At 35.5% G+C, this 15,756-nt stretch overlaps 1 protein-coding gene across 4 annotated transcripts; it reads right to left on the bottom strand.

The window, feature by feature from the left end:
- Positions 1-2,884: 2,884 nt before the first annotated feature.
- Positions 2,885-5,881, bottom strand: LOC131024662 (uncharacterized). Of its 4 annotated transcripts, none has more exons than XR_009101970.1 (2): positions 4,231-5,304; positions 2,885-3,167 (listed from the first exon to the last, which is right to left on the bottom strand). XR_009101970.1 is itself a non-coding variant. In XM_057954172.1 (2 exons), exons 1-2 carry the CDS (start codon positions 5,800-5,802, stop codon positions 3,117-3,119), a joined length of 531 nt encoding a protein of 176 aa, XP_057810155.1. In that variant the 5' UTR covers positions 5,803-5,881; the 3' UTR covers positions 2,885-3,116. The 4 variants fall into 4 exon arrangements, 1 of the variants encoding a protein (XP_057810155.1); XR_009101972.1 differs by having other exon boundaries at positions 4,272-5,304; XR_009101971.1 differs by lacking the exon at positions 4,231-5,304 and adding an exon at positions 3,260-4,224.
- Positions 5,882-15,756: the final 9,875 nt, after the last annotated feature.

Genomic DNA, 15,756 nt, shown 5'->3' with positions numbered 1-15,756 from the left:
ATGCAAGGAAACTCAAGAAACGAAATTATGGGGAAAATATGAAAATATTAAAATAGAAATAAATAAATAAAATTCAAAAGAAGTGCAATGGTTCTAATATTAAATATAAAATAAATAAATAGAAAATTTCCAACAATTTATAAAGAATTCCAGCAATCAATTAAGTCCACCCTAGCTTAATTATTCTGATCATTAATGCAAATATAACTTTAATTCATGCAAGCAAACCAGTTATAATCACCGAAGACGCTTCTGACTTGATCTTATTTCTCCTTAATTATTCGGTAACCAGGAAGACGCTTCACTAATTACTACCCTAATCGACTGACAACCGTAAGAGACGCTCTATAGATTTAATGAGTCGACAACATTAATTTCTAGAGAAACCCGATTCAAAACCAATAAACTCTGACGCAGGATTATTGAATTAAGACTGTTTTTCCCTTGACCCTGATGTGCCAATTTACCACTAATCAAACCTAAACCATGATTACGTATGGCCGATTTAATTGGTTGTATAATTAATTCTAACCCACTAAATATTGCGCACTACCTAATGGATTAAAACAATTAATAACGATAAACACGGAGAATCACAGATACAAGCATAAAATAAAGTATAAGAACAAATTAGATCTCACAGAATAATCTTGCTAGTGCTTCCCTAATCGTTGCTGGAATAAAAGAAATTAGCTAGAACGCATAAAAACTAAGCAAATAAAATAAATTGCGAAGAAAAATAATGAAGAATCGAAAAACTTGATTAAAAGGCTCCAAAGCTAGCGTCCAATCTGCTTCTCCAAAAAAATTTGCGTGAATGTGTGTTGTATTCCAAGAAATATATATATCCCTAATATAAGATAAGGAAATAAAAATAAACAAAACCTAATCTAATGAAGGTTGATAAGTGGCGCACAGGCCCAAGCAAAAGTAAACTATAAGTTCAGCCCATAAATGAGTAAAATCTGATCTACTAATAAAAGTCAAAGTGGCATCATCCGCTGAATCTCTCGCCATCCTTCAATTCGGACATCTCAGGCGGTATGGGCACACCGTACGGCTTACGCGCACAGATTTCTCATCATAAATTCATAACTTCAAAACTCTTCTCAAATCAAACCTTTTCTCCAAAACCTATCAAAATCATTAAAAGAATTCATTAGTTTCATAATTAACTCCAAAAGATAATAATTAAGGAGGAACTTGCATTAAAATTCACCGAAAGACACTCAAAATATGCGTATAAAATACGCCCAATCAATACTTAAACTTTGAGTGAAATTTGATTTTTCAAATTTGTTTCATCTTAAGCGAAATTATGACGAAATTCGTTGATAAGTTGAAGCAATTTTGTGATGAAACAATCTTACATTCAAAGTGATATTCTTCACATCGCTAAGCTAAGTTAGATTCAATGTGAGTGAAATTTAAAATAGAAAAAAATTGAACGAAATTAAAAGTTAAAGATTTTATAGGAAATATTCAAAAGTCATGTGCCAAATAAAAGATGGAGCAAAGTTAATGTATTTATACACATTTATTCCAAAAGAAAATGAGGGAAGTTAATACATACATATGTGGAATATAATATTGCGAAAACTAATTTTTTTTTTTCTACTGCTATTTTATATATATATATAGGGTTGAGTTCAATAGAGAATTATCTTTTTATTCATTATGAACAAATCTATTCATTTTACGAACAGATCAACATAAGTAATGAACAGTCGTATTTAGTAAAAATAAAGAAAAACCCTTGGCAAATTGTTGTTCATGTGGTACATTGATCTGTTCATTAAAATTATAGATCTGTTCGTTTTTATTTTACGAATTCTCTATTCTCCACAATATTTAGCTTCTCTGTTGATATATATATATATATATATATATATATATATATATATAGGGTGCGGTTATAGTGAGAACCACAATTATCGTGAGAACATAAGAACCAATAAAATTACTGCATCTGCTATACAAATTAATGCATCCGCTATTAAATTTAATGCATCCGAAAAAAATATTTTTTTTGCTCCCTTCAGGATTCGAACCCAGCACCTGCATCCATCCACCAAGATGATGCATCCACCGTAGATCTTGATGATCGAATGACTTAAAATGGTTCTCCGTTCTTATTTTATTAGTGGTTCTTATTTGAACCTCTCCCTATATATATATATATATATATATATATATATATATATATATGGAAGGGCTAAAATAAGAGTATTTCTTAAAATATAAAATAAGAATCATTTTCAGCCCTTAGATCATCAAGATCTACAGTTGATTCGTAATCCTGTTAGATGGATTTATGGTCCTGAGTTCGAATCCCAAAAGTAGCAAAAATTTATTTTTCACAATTCATACATTTATACAGCGAATTCATACGTGTTCTACATAAAATTCATACATTAAAAATTGCTCTTATTTCTTATTTTAAGGTGTGCTCTCACGGTAGCCCACCCCTATATATATATATATATATATATATATATATATATATATATATATATATATAGGGGCGCGCTCCAGTGAGACCCCCTATTTTTCGTGTAATATGAGTACAATGAATAAGACATACTCCCTCCGTCCCATTAATCAAGTCTCCTTGCTTTTGGGCACGGGTATTAAGGAGAGTTGAATTAGATGTAAAAGTAGTAGGGACCACAAAATTATTGCTTTATTTAATGTTATTTTATTAACTAATTAAAGTGACTAATAAAATGCCTTTTAAATTAATTCAACAATTTAAATTAATTTTAAAATGCTTTATTTAATGTGATTGAATTGTTTATTAGATTAACTATGAATTGGGAACAGTAAAATGATGCTAAAACACGGCAAAATAGAGGGGAAAAAAAGGCGGCAGAAATGGTGGGCCAAACTTAATCATTTCATTCCATAAATTTGAAATTGTTACAATATGCGTCCAACATCAGCTATATATACAGAGCATTTGTTTGCTCACCATTTTTTCATGTTCAAGCGAGCAGAACAAGTGCCAAAAAAAAAGATGAGAAGAAAGGATTTAACAACAGAGGAGAGGTCTTCAATGCTTCAATTCCTTCTTCTTGAAAGCAAAAATGGAAAGCCACCAAGAGGGAAGATGAAAGCTATGGAGGAGAAGTTCCACGTCTGCCGGCGAACTGTTTCGCGCATTTGGGCTGAGGCAAAACAACAACAAAATCAAGGGCATGCCATAAATTCATCAAGTAAGAAGATAGCAAGACCAAGAAGAAAAAGAGTTGAAATAGACCTAGAGCTAATTGCAAGTTTAGATTTAACAAAGAGGTCCACCATAAGGAGACTAGCTAATGGAATAAATTGCAGCAAGAGCACCGTAGGTCGGTGGATAGATCAAGGTCTGATCAAAGCTCACACGAGTGCACTAAGACCTGACCTTACAGCCCAAAATAAGCTGTTAAGGTTGAGGTTTTGCTTAGATGCAATAGAGATGGGCAGGCTGTCACATAACTTGAGGTTCAAGAGCATGCAAAACATTGTACACGTAGATGAGAAATGGTTTTACTTAACAAAGAGTTCTCACAGGTTCTATTTAACACCAACAGAGGCTGAACCACATAGAACATGCAAGAACAAGAACTTCATAAAAAAGGTGATGTTCATATCTGCAGTGTGCCGGCCACTATTTGCTGCAGATGGCAGCATTATATTTGATGGGAAGATAGGCATATTCCCATTTACAGAGATGGTGGCAGCAAAAAGATCAAGTAAGAACAGGGTGGCTGGAACTCAAGAGCAAAAGCCCATAGAAAGTGTGAGCAAACCAGTTATGAGAGACTTTTTCATCAACAAGGTAATGCCTATATGCATCAATTAGTGAATGCAGATTGTCAACATCAAAGAACTGACCATTTGCATGCTTTTTTTTTGTAAAACAACAGATTGCGCCTGCCATTATAACCAAGTGGCCCTCTTTTGCAAGCAAAGATGTGTTTATTCAACAAGATAATGCAAGACCACATATTTGCAATGATGACTTGGAGTTTAGAGAGGCTGCCACACGTGATGGTTTCAATATCAACATTGTGAATCAACCTCCAAACTCACCCGACACCAATATCAATGACCTTGGGTTTTTTAGGGCCATTCAAAGCCTACAAACTGAAATTGCATGCAGTGATGTTGATGATTTAGTGAATGCAGTGCATAAAGCTTATGAAGACCTAGATCCAATGGCTTTAAACTGTGTTTTCTTAAGCTTACAAGGTTGCATGTTGGAGATCATGAAGGTGAAGGGCAATAACTGTTATAAGCTGCCACATATGAAGAAAGGGGCATTGATTAGACATGATTTGCTTCCAACAAGTTTGGAAGTCCCCCATGAACTTGTCACACAAAGCATGAAGTATTTGAAAGATCAAGGTGCAGAGGAAGGACTAGAAGAGCTAATGGATAGATTAGGCATTAATGAAGCAAATATGGATGGCATTGAAGAACTTTTCAATGCCATGATGTTGCTTGATTAAAGCTATCATCTAGAAGGGTTTTTGTGCAGTTTTTGTGCAGTTTTTGTAAAGGCCAAACTGAAGGTATAGTGCAGTTTAGCATCTGCAGTAGGAAAATGTTTTTTGTGCAGTTTTTTGTAAAGGCCTACATGAAGATATAGTGCAGTTTAGAATCTGTAGTAGGGCACATAGATAGGCTTATTTTTTGTAAAGGCCTACATGAAGATATAGTGCATTAATGAATGTGGCAGCCAACTACACACCCAACAATTAAGATGGCAGCCAACTACACACCCAACAATTAAGATGGCAGCCAACTACACATCACAACAATTAAGATGGCAGCCAACTACACACCCAACAACTAAGATGGCAGCCAACTACACATCACAACAATTAAGATGGCAGCCAACTACACACCCAACAATTAAGATGGCAGCCAACTACACATCACAACGTAAGCACACGAACACACAAAGCACAGACAACACATTTAACCATCATAGTGGCAAAATCAGAGCATGTTTATATCATTTCAGATCCAATTGCCAACCAACAAACCCTAGTGCTCTTGCATGCAGCCACCAAGAATTGGGAATCACCCAAGCACAAAATAGATCAGGGGAAACAGAATGGGAATCACCCAAGCACAAAATAGATCAGGGGAAACAGAATGGGAATCACCCGAAACCAAATAAACATGAGCCCTAGCACACAATTAATCAGGGGAAACCGAATGGGAATCACCCGAAACCAAATAAGCATGAGCCCAAGCACAAAATTAATCAGGGAAAATAGATTTGGGAATCACCCGAAACCAAATAAGCATGAGCCCAAGGAAAGATCTCACCGGAAACAGAATTGGGAACATATGTGCGAGCATCCGTATGTGGGCTTTGGATGCAGTGGGCCACCACTCGTTTGGTTCCTCCAAGATCGCCTCCAATTCCTTCGAGTTCGCCTCCAATTCCTCCGAGATCGCCAGACCTCTAGGGTTTTCCTCGCTCAGAAAGTTAGATCCCCAAGTTTCATGACAGAGAAGGTCGAAATCCCCGAGTTCGCCAGACCTCATTCTCGTTTTCATCCTTGCGGGCCGTCGGATGATCGGAGGTCGAAACGGAGGAGAAGGACTATCAGGTACCTCATACTCTCGGACGCCCTCGCTCTCTGACGCGCCACCACCACGCTCCTCAGGCGACGCCGGCAACGTCTCCGACAGGGAGAAAGGGAAAAACACGGGCGGTGGATCACCCCACAACGACAGAGAATCTTCGGTGTCGGGAATGACTTCGTCGCTCAGATATTCCTTCCAACCATACGAAGGGTTCATCACGGCGGAGGAGAAGAACGGAGAAAGGCGGCGAACTCAAAGAATGGAGGAAGACGACGAGCCTTAGGGTTTTCCCACAGAAGCGGGCGGCGCTTGATTTCAGAGAGAGAAGACGAAGATAGAGATAGAGATAGAGAGAGAGAGAGAGTGAGAGTGAGAGATAGATAGGCAATAGATAGGGAGAGAGAGAGAGAATTGTTAATTCAACTAATTGTATCTTAATTTTTGCCAAAAAGGGAAAGGAGACTTGAATATTGGGACGGCCCAAAAAGGAATAGGAGACTTGAATATTGGGACGGAGGGAGTATAATACTAATGAACAAGACGTATATCTAACGAACAAGATGTATATACTGATGAAAAATAAAATTTAAAAAATTGGTAATGAATAAGACATATATACTGATGAACAGGGCCGTATATACTAATGAACAATGCAGTATATACTGATGAATAACAAAATTTAAAATATTCTTCTCCCTCCAGGATTCGAACCCTGCGAAAAAAAATCACCCTCCAGATACAATATCAGCCATAGGATTGATATAGGGGGCCGCTCCAATGAGACCCCCTAATTTTAGTGAGATCTAGGGCACGATCTGGTGTGTTTATTTTATCAATCCTATGGCTGATATTGTATCTGAAGGGTGATTTTTTTTCGCAGGGTTCGAATCCTGGAGGGAGAAGAATATTTTAAATTTTGTTATTCATCAGTATATACTGCATTGTTCATTAGTATATACGGCCCTGTTCATCAGTATATATGTCTTATTCATTACCAATTTTTTAAATTTTATTTTTCATCAGTATATACATCTTGTTCGTTAGATATACGTCTTATTCATTGTACTCATGTTACACGAAAAATAGGGGGTCTCACTGGAGCGCGCCCCTATATATATATATGGTACTTTAAAATGAATTAATAGTTGACCCTAATTTACTAATCAACATATATAATGATAAAAAACGATGAATTGGATATGAAAGTTAGTACACATTTATTTATTGAATTTGTTATTCCCTATCTATGTGTATATATTTATTACTCCCTCCGTCCACGAAATGAGTACCCATATTTCTTTTTTCGTCCGTCCACGAAATGAGTACCCATTTCCTTTTTTGGTAAGTGTACCCCACACATCTCTTTAATTAATACACTCAAAAAGTGGGACCCTTAAACTATTTACACTACACTCCATACATTTCTTAAAACCTGTGCCGTTCACAAATGGGTATTCATTTCGTGGACGGAGGGAGTACTATATTTAAAAGTAGTGACATCTTTTAGGTATATTGTATTGAGGGTATATTTGTCTTTTTAGATTAAGTTGTATGAATAAGTGGATTTGATCCTGATCAGATTCATCCAAATAGACTACTCAATTAAATTAGTAGTTTTTAAGAGGATATAATGTACAAAGATTCTCTCTCCTTTTTATTCACTTTTACAGCAGTGCTCTCTCTTTCATTCTTTACATAAAATGTCCATAATACTTTATTGCCTCTGCATCGCGTGATCTACTGATCTTCATTATAAATTAATGCAAGTAATGAAGAACATTAAAGTTGATGTCCATCAATCTACATTTAGGAGAAATGGACGTATCAATGTATATTTAGACCATCCGCAGCGCCACTTTGATGGCGCCAGCTCGAGCTGGAGTGAGGAGGACGGGGAGCGCTGGCGTGCCAGAGAAGATCGAGCGCAGCATTATGGCTGGTGCCGGGCACGATGGAGATTGAAGGTTGGCTAGCGCGTGTACATCACGCGTCAATTTAAAAAAAAAGAATTCAATTACAAATTTAAAGATTAAGTCGTTGCTACCATTTTTTTTTCCCAAGCAGGACCGTTGCATTCTCAACGGCTCCTCTTTAAAAAAATTATTTTTTATTTTTTATTTTTCAATAGCTATAAAATCCTCCATTCTTTTCAACGTCTTCATCCATGTTTTCCTCCATTCTTCTTTCACATTTTTTAAAATTTTCTCTAGCAAAATGCCTTCATTCTCATCATCATCTTCACCACCTTCGTCGTCATCCTCAAGCGGCAACGAGCGACGTGTTCAAGAATTCGTTCAACTTGTGCACAATTTTACAAATTGTTGACACCATTGGTCCGCCAAAAAGCCCTCCCAAGCGAATGAGGCCGAAGAAAAAAGTTTATATTCATCGGGATCATGAAGCCTAAGCCACTACAAAAAAACGCGCAAATAGCGACGAAAACTACCGACGGCGACAGCGCCGTCAGCAATTACCGACGGCACGGCGGCGGCAAAAACGACGACCCGCCTTTTGACTATTACCGGCGAATTACCGACGGCAAAACGGCCGCCGTCGCTAATTTAAATATATATTAATATACATATATATTATTTATTACCGACGGCATTTGCCGTCGGTATTTACCGGCGGCAATCGGCCGCCGCTAATCGCCATCGCCGGTGACATCCGGCGATAGCACAACCGCCGTCCGGCCAACGTTACCGACGGCATTTTTCCGCCGCTAATTACCGACGGCAAATGCTAATTACCGACGGCATTTGCCGTCGGTAATTAATTTTATTTTTTTTTAATTTTTTTTAATTTTTTTTTATTTTTTAATTTTTTTTTTCATTTTTTTTCATTTTTTTTCATTTATCATCTAATAAATTGATCAAAGATAAAAATACAAAAACATTGAAATCAAATATATATTGAAATACAAGTGAAAATTTAAACATTGATTATTACTAATCTAAGATTATTACTAAGAATTCAAGATTCTTAGTAAGAATCTTATAATTATAACTTAAGAATGTTAATTTGATTAGTGATTCACTCATCAATCATCGCTAATCCAAGATTATTACTAAGAATTCAAGATTCTTAGTAAGAATCTTATAATTATAACTTAAGAATGTTAATTTGATTAGTGATTCACTCATCAATCATCACTAATCTAATATTATTACTAAGAATTCAAGATTCTTAGTAAGTAACTTATAATTATAACTTAAGAATGTTAATTTGATTAGTGATTCACTCATCAATCAACACTAATCCAAGATTATTACTAAGAATTCAAGATTCTTAGTAAGAATCTTATAATTATAACTTAAGAATGTTAATTTGATTAGTGATTCACTCATCAATCATCACTAATCCAAGATTATTACTAAGAATTCAAGATTCTTAGTAAGAATCTTATAATTATAACTTAAGAATGTTAATTTGATTAGTGATTCACTCATCAATCATCACTAATCCAAGATTATTACTAAGAATTCAAGATTCTTAGTAAGAATCTTATAATTAATTATAACTTAAGAATGTTAATTTGATTAGTGATTCACTCATCAATCATCACTAATCCAAGATTATTACTAAGAATTCAAGATTCTTAGTAAGAATCTTATAATTAATTATAACTTAAGAATGTTAATTTGATTAGTGATTCATTCATCAATCATCACTAATCCAAGATTATTACTAAGAATTCAAGATTCTTAGTAAGAATCTTATAATTAATTATAACTTAAGAATGTTAATTTGATTAGTGATTCACTCATCAATCATCACTAATCCAAGATTATTACTAAGAATTCAAGATTCTTAGTAAGAATCTTATAATTAATTATAACTTAAGAATGTTAATTTGATTAGTGATTCACTCATCAATCATCACTAATCCAATATTATTACTAAGAATTCAAGATTCTTAGTAAGAATCTTATAATTATAACTTAAGAATGTTAATTTGATTAGTGATTCACTCATCAATCATCACTAATCCAAGATTATTACTAAGAATTCAAGATTCTTAGTAAGAATCTTATAATTATAACTTAAGAATGTTAATTTGATTAGTGATTCACTCATCAATCATCACTAATCCAAGATTATTACTAAGAATTCAAGATTCTTAGTAAGAATCTTATAATTAATTATAACTTAAGAATGTTAATTTGATTAGTGATTCACTCATCAATCATCACTAATCCAAGATTATTACTAAGAATTCAAGATTCTTAGTAAGAATCTTATAATTATAACTTAAGAATGTTAATTTGATTAGTGATTCACTCATCAATCATCACTAATCCAAGATTATTACTAAGAATTCAAGATTCTTAGTAAGAATCTTATAATTATAACTTAAGAATGTTATTTTGATTAGTGATTCACTCATCAATCATCACTAATCCAAGATTATTACTAAGAATTCAAGATTCTTAGTAAGAATCTTATAATTAATTATAACTTAAGAATGTTAATTTGATTAGTGATTCACTAATCAATCATCACTAATCCAATATTATTACTAAGAATTCAAGATTCTTAGTAAGAATCTTATAATTAATTATAACTTAAGAATGTTAATTTGATTAGTGATTCACTCATCAATCATCACTAATCCAAGATTATTACTAAGAATTCAAGATTCTTAGTAAGAATCTTATAATTATAACTTAAGAATGTTAATTTGATTAGTGATTCACTCATCAATCATCACTAATCCAAGATTATTACTAAGAATTCAAGATTCTTAGTAAGAATCTTATAATTATAACTTAAGAATGTTAATTTGATTAGTGATTCACTCATCAATCATCACTAATCTAATATTATTACTAAGAATTCAAGATTCTTAGTAAGTAACTTATAATTATAACTTAAGAATGTTAATTTGATTAGTGATTCACTCATCAATCAACACTAAGGTTATGAATGGTGTATAAACTAGATTGATAAAAAAAAAAAATCGAAAATTAATAATAAATTAATTAATAAATATTTTTCCGACATAAAAATAAGAACGGAAACGAGCTCAATCCGTAATTAACAACATTTTTTGTATATCATCTCGACATATTCTAAGGTTATGAATATATATGATATTGTATATTGAAGTAGACTTTAAATGAATTAATAGATACTATATATATATCAATAATACGAGTGTTCTGTACTGGTGACCATTCGAAAAGAACTTCAAGGTTAAGCGTGCTTGACTTAGAGCACAACTAAGATGGGTGACCGACTGGGAAGTTCGTCTAAATTATGCAATACTGTATAAATATCGAAATAAATTGTGGATATACAATAAAATAAATAAATAAATAAAATAAATAAATAAAATAAAAAAAATAAATAAAATAAATAAAATAAATAAAATAAATTAAAAAATATTACCGAGGGCAAATGCCGTCGGTAATTACCGACGGCACTTTGCCCTCGGTAATATCGTGAACAACTCCGGCGTGTGCGCCACCACCGTCCGGTGGAAATTACCGACGGTGATCTCGCCACCGCTAATTACCGACGGCAAACGCCGTCGGTAATTTTCCGGCAACTCTCCGCCGTTCAACGGCGGTATTTAACGGCGCAAATGCCGGCGGCTTCGCCGCCGTTAATTGCCGGCGGCGGCCGATCGCCGTCGGTAATGGAGTTGCCGACGAACCGTTTAGCGACGGCGAGTTGCCGCCGGTAACGCCGCCGGTAACACTATTTACCGGCGGCCGTCTTTTGTTACCGACGACATTTCGCCGTCGGTAATCTACGATTTTTTTGTAGTGAGCAAAACATCATCCAAGACAAAGGAGAGCACGCGTTGGAATGAGAAAGAAGACGTCACCGACGAAGCTTCAAGTAGTTCGCCGTAGCTCGTCCTTGCACCGGGGCTCCGCCGGAGTTTCGAGCGTATGTGGCTCGACAAGCCTCCATGCGAGACCGCGACATACAGTTCGCCTTACTTCAAATTTGAAGGAGCATATTTGGTCTCATTTTGGTCCGATTGAGCCGTAAAAACTTAGTGTATTTTAATTATTGTATTTTATTTTAAGTATTTGATTTTATTTTAATTAATTTAATGTTGAATTTCTATTTTTAATGAAATGTTGAATTTTAAAATAGAAGAGTAAAAATTGGATTAAATGGAAATGAAGATTATAGCGCTACTTATAGTGCCAATACACTGGAGAGGGGTGGCGCTAACATGGGGACCACCAATTAGCGCCACCTTTAATTAGACGACGGTTATGAGGTCTGTCGAATATGACTGCAGTGTATAGACGACGCGGTTCAGTTAACCGTCATCTATGCACATAATAGACAATGGTTTTGGTGCTCTGTCGTCTAAAATCTCGGTTATAGACGACGGTTGTTCGCTTATTTCTTTACACGCCGCAAGTGTACGAGTGCAATTGTATATATGCAAGCGCACAGAGACTGATTAAAACTAATTACTATCCTAAATCGCTATTCTTCATCTGGATAACAAGAATGATGGGTTTGTTTTTAATAAAAGTAAATAAAAAATGCAGAGAAAATTATTCAAATTAATAAGATAAACTCAAATGTAAATAAATTATCCTAAGTTAAAGGTTTCAACAGATTCAGATATCCCAACGGATTCAATTCAATAAACTAGGACAAATTCTCCTAAGACAATCTCAAAGCTAGTCTATACCCACTTTCGTGGCATACAAATAGCTGATCACATGCAAGGTTACCATTCCCGGATCACTCTAAAGCATGCAACTCCAAATAGTTCCTAGGATTAATGTCCTCGCACTTATTTCAATTCTCTCTCGAATATCAATAAAAATTATCATCTCCAAATCTCAAATTAATACCTAAGATTAGGTTAAATTGGTGGCCAGTCAATCGAGCAAACAACATGCACAAGAACATAAAAATGATAACTCAGTCTTGATAAATCGAATCAAATAAAGTCAGGAATCCAAATCTGTCTACTCCCTAAACCCTAGAATAAAAGCGTTCTAGCCACACATAGATATATGAACAAGAACAGATGTAAAAACAAAATAAATCGACATTAAACTGAAAAATCGTAGAGAAATTGCAGAATCTTCAATCATGTCCAAGCGTATGAAATTCTAAAGCTATCTAACTGAAAGTAAAAGTCTGGAACCCTAAATAGGTCAATAATGAGACCTATTTATAGTCTCAGGGAAAAATCCAGTCTAAAATCTGAAAGTACTGATAAAATTGCGAATACAGAAAAACATGGACGAAAATTACCACTGGATCGGCGATCACCGATCTGGTCGCCGAGATCATGCACGACACTAGTTCAAACTTGATGATCGCCGAGTTGTAAAAACTTCTTGAAATTTTGATCGCCGATTTTCTTCTCAGCTAATGGTCAATTTCGGCGACCTAACATCCCGGTCGCCGATTTCGTCCTCAACTAGTCTTTTTTTCATTTTTTCCGCCTTTTCTCGATATACTGGCCCATTTTTCATCATTTTTCGTCCCTTAGACAATTCCTTCATTAGTATTTGTTCCAAAAATACTCATTCCTGCATCAAATTGGCCAAAACTATACGAAAACGTGAAATCATGAAATAATATGAGTTAAACTCCAAATGACCACACATTAAGCACAATTATGACATAATTCACAGAATATATACCATAAAAACCATGCGAAATGAGTTTTTATCAACGACCAATCTATAAACCGTCATCTATTGACATATAGACAACGGTTTTTAAAGCTTGTCACCTATGTTTTGTAGTCTATGACCCTAATTCTTGTAGTGTAAACGTGATGCATTGAAGATGTTGTTAGAGAGTAGGGATTGCGCCACGAATCAATGCGATAAGATATTCATTTACCACTCAAAACATGAGTTCTATGATCAACTCAAGATTTAAATAATCTCAAGCTAATAATAGAAATAAATGGCATCTAATTAAATGGAAAATGAGCGGGATGTTCAACATTAGATATAAATGAGAGCAGACAAAAATTAATTTTGACACTTTAAACGATCATAATTTATTCATTCAAAATTATTTCTTATAATTCTTACATCAAAATAAAGATCTCATTATAATATCTAATTTAACATTCATATTGAATATTTTTTTTTATGAATCGGCAATTTTTCGAAAAGAATTAAAATAGAAAAAAGAAAAAAGAAAAAAGAAGAGAGAAAATTTGAAGGAAAAAAAATAAAAGAATAAAGAAAATTTGGAGACAAAAAACTCATCTTTTATATATATATAGATATGTAAACAAAAAAAAATACAAAATGGATAAAAAAATAATAGGGTTAATAGCCGCTAAATACACCAGAAATTTTCATTTTCTGATATTTCCCATGACCCCTAATTTTGGCTGCTAAATACACCAATTTTTAATTTGTCTAATTTTTCCCCCGGCGAGAAGCTCCGGTGAAATTGAAGCTGACGTGGCTCCTATGTGGCAAAATCGGTTCTGATGTGTATTTATGTTAGTATTGTTTTACATTATTTTTTTTGCTGACTACCCCCACCCACGTGGCTTTCCCCTTCCCCCTTCCCCTATACCACCCCCCAGACCACCCCTTTTCCCCTTCGACCAGACCACCCCATTCCTCGTTGAGCGAGAGAGAGAGAGGCGGAGGCTACCTTCCGCCGTTGGACCCTCCCCCTTGCCCCACCTCGGCGCCCCCACTTCCCCCTCCCCAGACACCTATCAGCCCTTCCTGTTAGGTCCGGGGGGTCTCGAATAGGTGTATGGGGGGGGGGAATACACCTATAGGCTATTTTTGGTCTATCTACCAACCTCAATCAGAGGGATCTCAGTCAGAGATAGAAAAAAAACTTTACAAGCAAACCAGACACCTGTTTAACCGAAATTAGTTTTGACCAACAGGGTTGACGACTGATACTGAAAGCTCTTCAGTAAAAGAGTTATCAGTTAAGTCACAAGAACTTAACTGATCCACGTAAGGGCTTCAGTCGTGTTTGCAAAGATAGAGATGATATCACTCTTCCTTACTATCAGAGGATAGTTCAGTCAGATTGATATCACACGCAGCGGAAATTAAACTTAGTTTCGAATAGCCTCGGTGGAGCAGATAGTTGGATTAAGGTTTCTTTAGCAGTTAGTCAGTGTTCAGTTTTATCAATAGAAATAGCACAGTTAAGAATGTAAAACTGAAAGCTGTAAATAACACAGAGACTTTTACGTGGTTCGGAAAAACTCTTTCCTACATCCACGGCTGGTTGATCAGACCAACAATCCACTCCGCAAGTGCTTGCCTGGTGCACTGCAAACCGTGAACTGAAGATAAACTCTCTTCAGCACCTACACACCTCGCGTAGGATTTCTCCACCTACACACCTCGTATAGGATTTCAGCACCTACACAACTCGCGTAGGATTTCCCTGCTAAGCACACCTCGTGCTCAGACTTCTCTTTCAGAGTTCAGAGTACCTTCCTGAATCTCCGAATCACTCAAACACTCTTATGGGGGAGAGGTTTAAACGAGTGCCAACTATACTTACAAAGAACAAGTTCTTTGAAGCAAGTTTGACCTTTGGCTTCTGAGTACACAGAATATATGCCTAGGGTCTAAGAGAATGTATGTAATCAGCAGTGACTGATTTTGGCTTTGGAATTCTCTTCTTCGATTCAAGCTTTGAGCGGTTTAAGCTTTGGGCTGAGTAGCTATTTCGGCAGAGCTTCAGCTTATGTTGTTGAATCGGTGAAGATTTGAAGTGATCCTCGAGCGCTATTTGTAGGATAATTCTTGAATAGATCCGTTGGCGTAAATCGTCCTCAAGATTTCTTCCGTTGGAGAGCAATTCGAATTTGGGCTGAGGCTTCAATCTTCGAGGTTCCTTGTCTGTGTGGAAACGGCTCTCTTTGATCGACAGGAGATGTGACATCTCTGAAAAGTAACCACCAGATAGGAATGACCTCTGCAGAGATAAGATATTGAGATATCTCTGCATTTAATGCGGCTGTACTTGAGTGTACGTGGCTTCCTCTGAACGTTGGAAGATCAGTCCTAGGAGGAATGTTCAACTGATACTTGACTTTAGTATCAGTCTATGGCGCGCATTAAATAATCAGTCTTCAACTGATTCTTCAACTGATACTTCAGTTGGTAACTCCAGTCTTCAGTCTTCAGTCTTCATTCTTCAGTCTTCAGTCTTCAGTCTTTGACACCG

The sequence above is a fragment of the Salvia miltiorrhiza genome, chromosome 5, assembly GCF_028751815.1.
Source record: "Salvia miltiorrhiza cultivar Shanhuang (shh) chromosome 5, IMPLAD_Smil_shh, whole genome shotgun sequence".
NCBI lineage: Eukaryota > Viridiplantae > Streptophyta > Magnoliopsida > Lamiales > Lamiaceae > Salvia > Salvia miltiorrhiza.
This window is presented reverse-complemented; position numbering and strand designations above follow the sequence as displayed.

What these genes read in the sequence shown, in the direction of transcription:
- LOC131024662 (XM_057954172.1), bottom strand. Translation starts at nt 5,802, where the DNA reads ATGAACCCTTCGTATGGTTGGAAGGAATATCTGAGCGACGAAGTCATT. An exon ending in TGTTCCCAATTCTGTTTCCG is followed by an intron (nt 3,168 to 5,322) that starts GTGAGATCTTTC and finishes GTTTTGCCTCAG; the next exon opens with CCCAAATGCGCGAAACAGTT.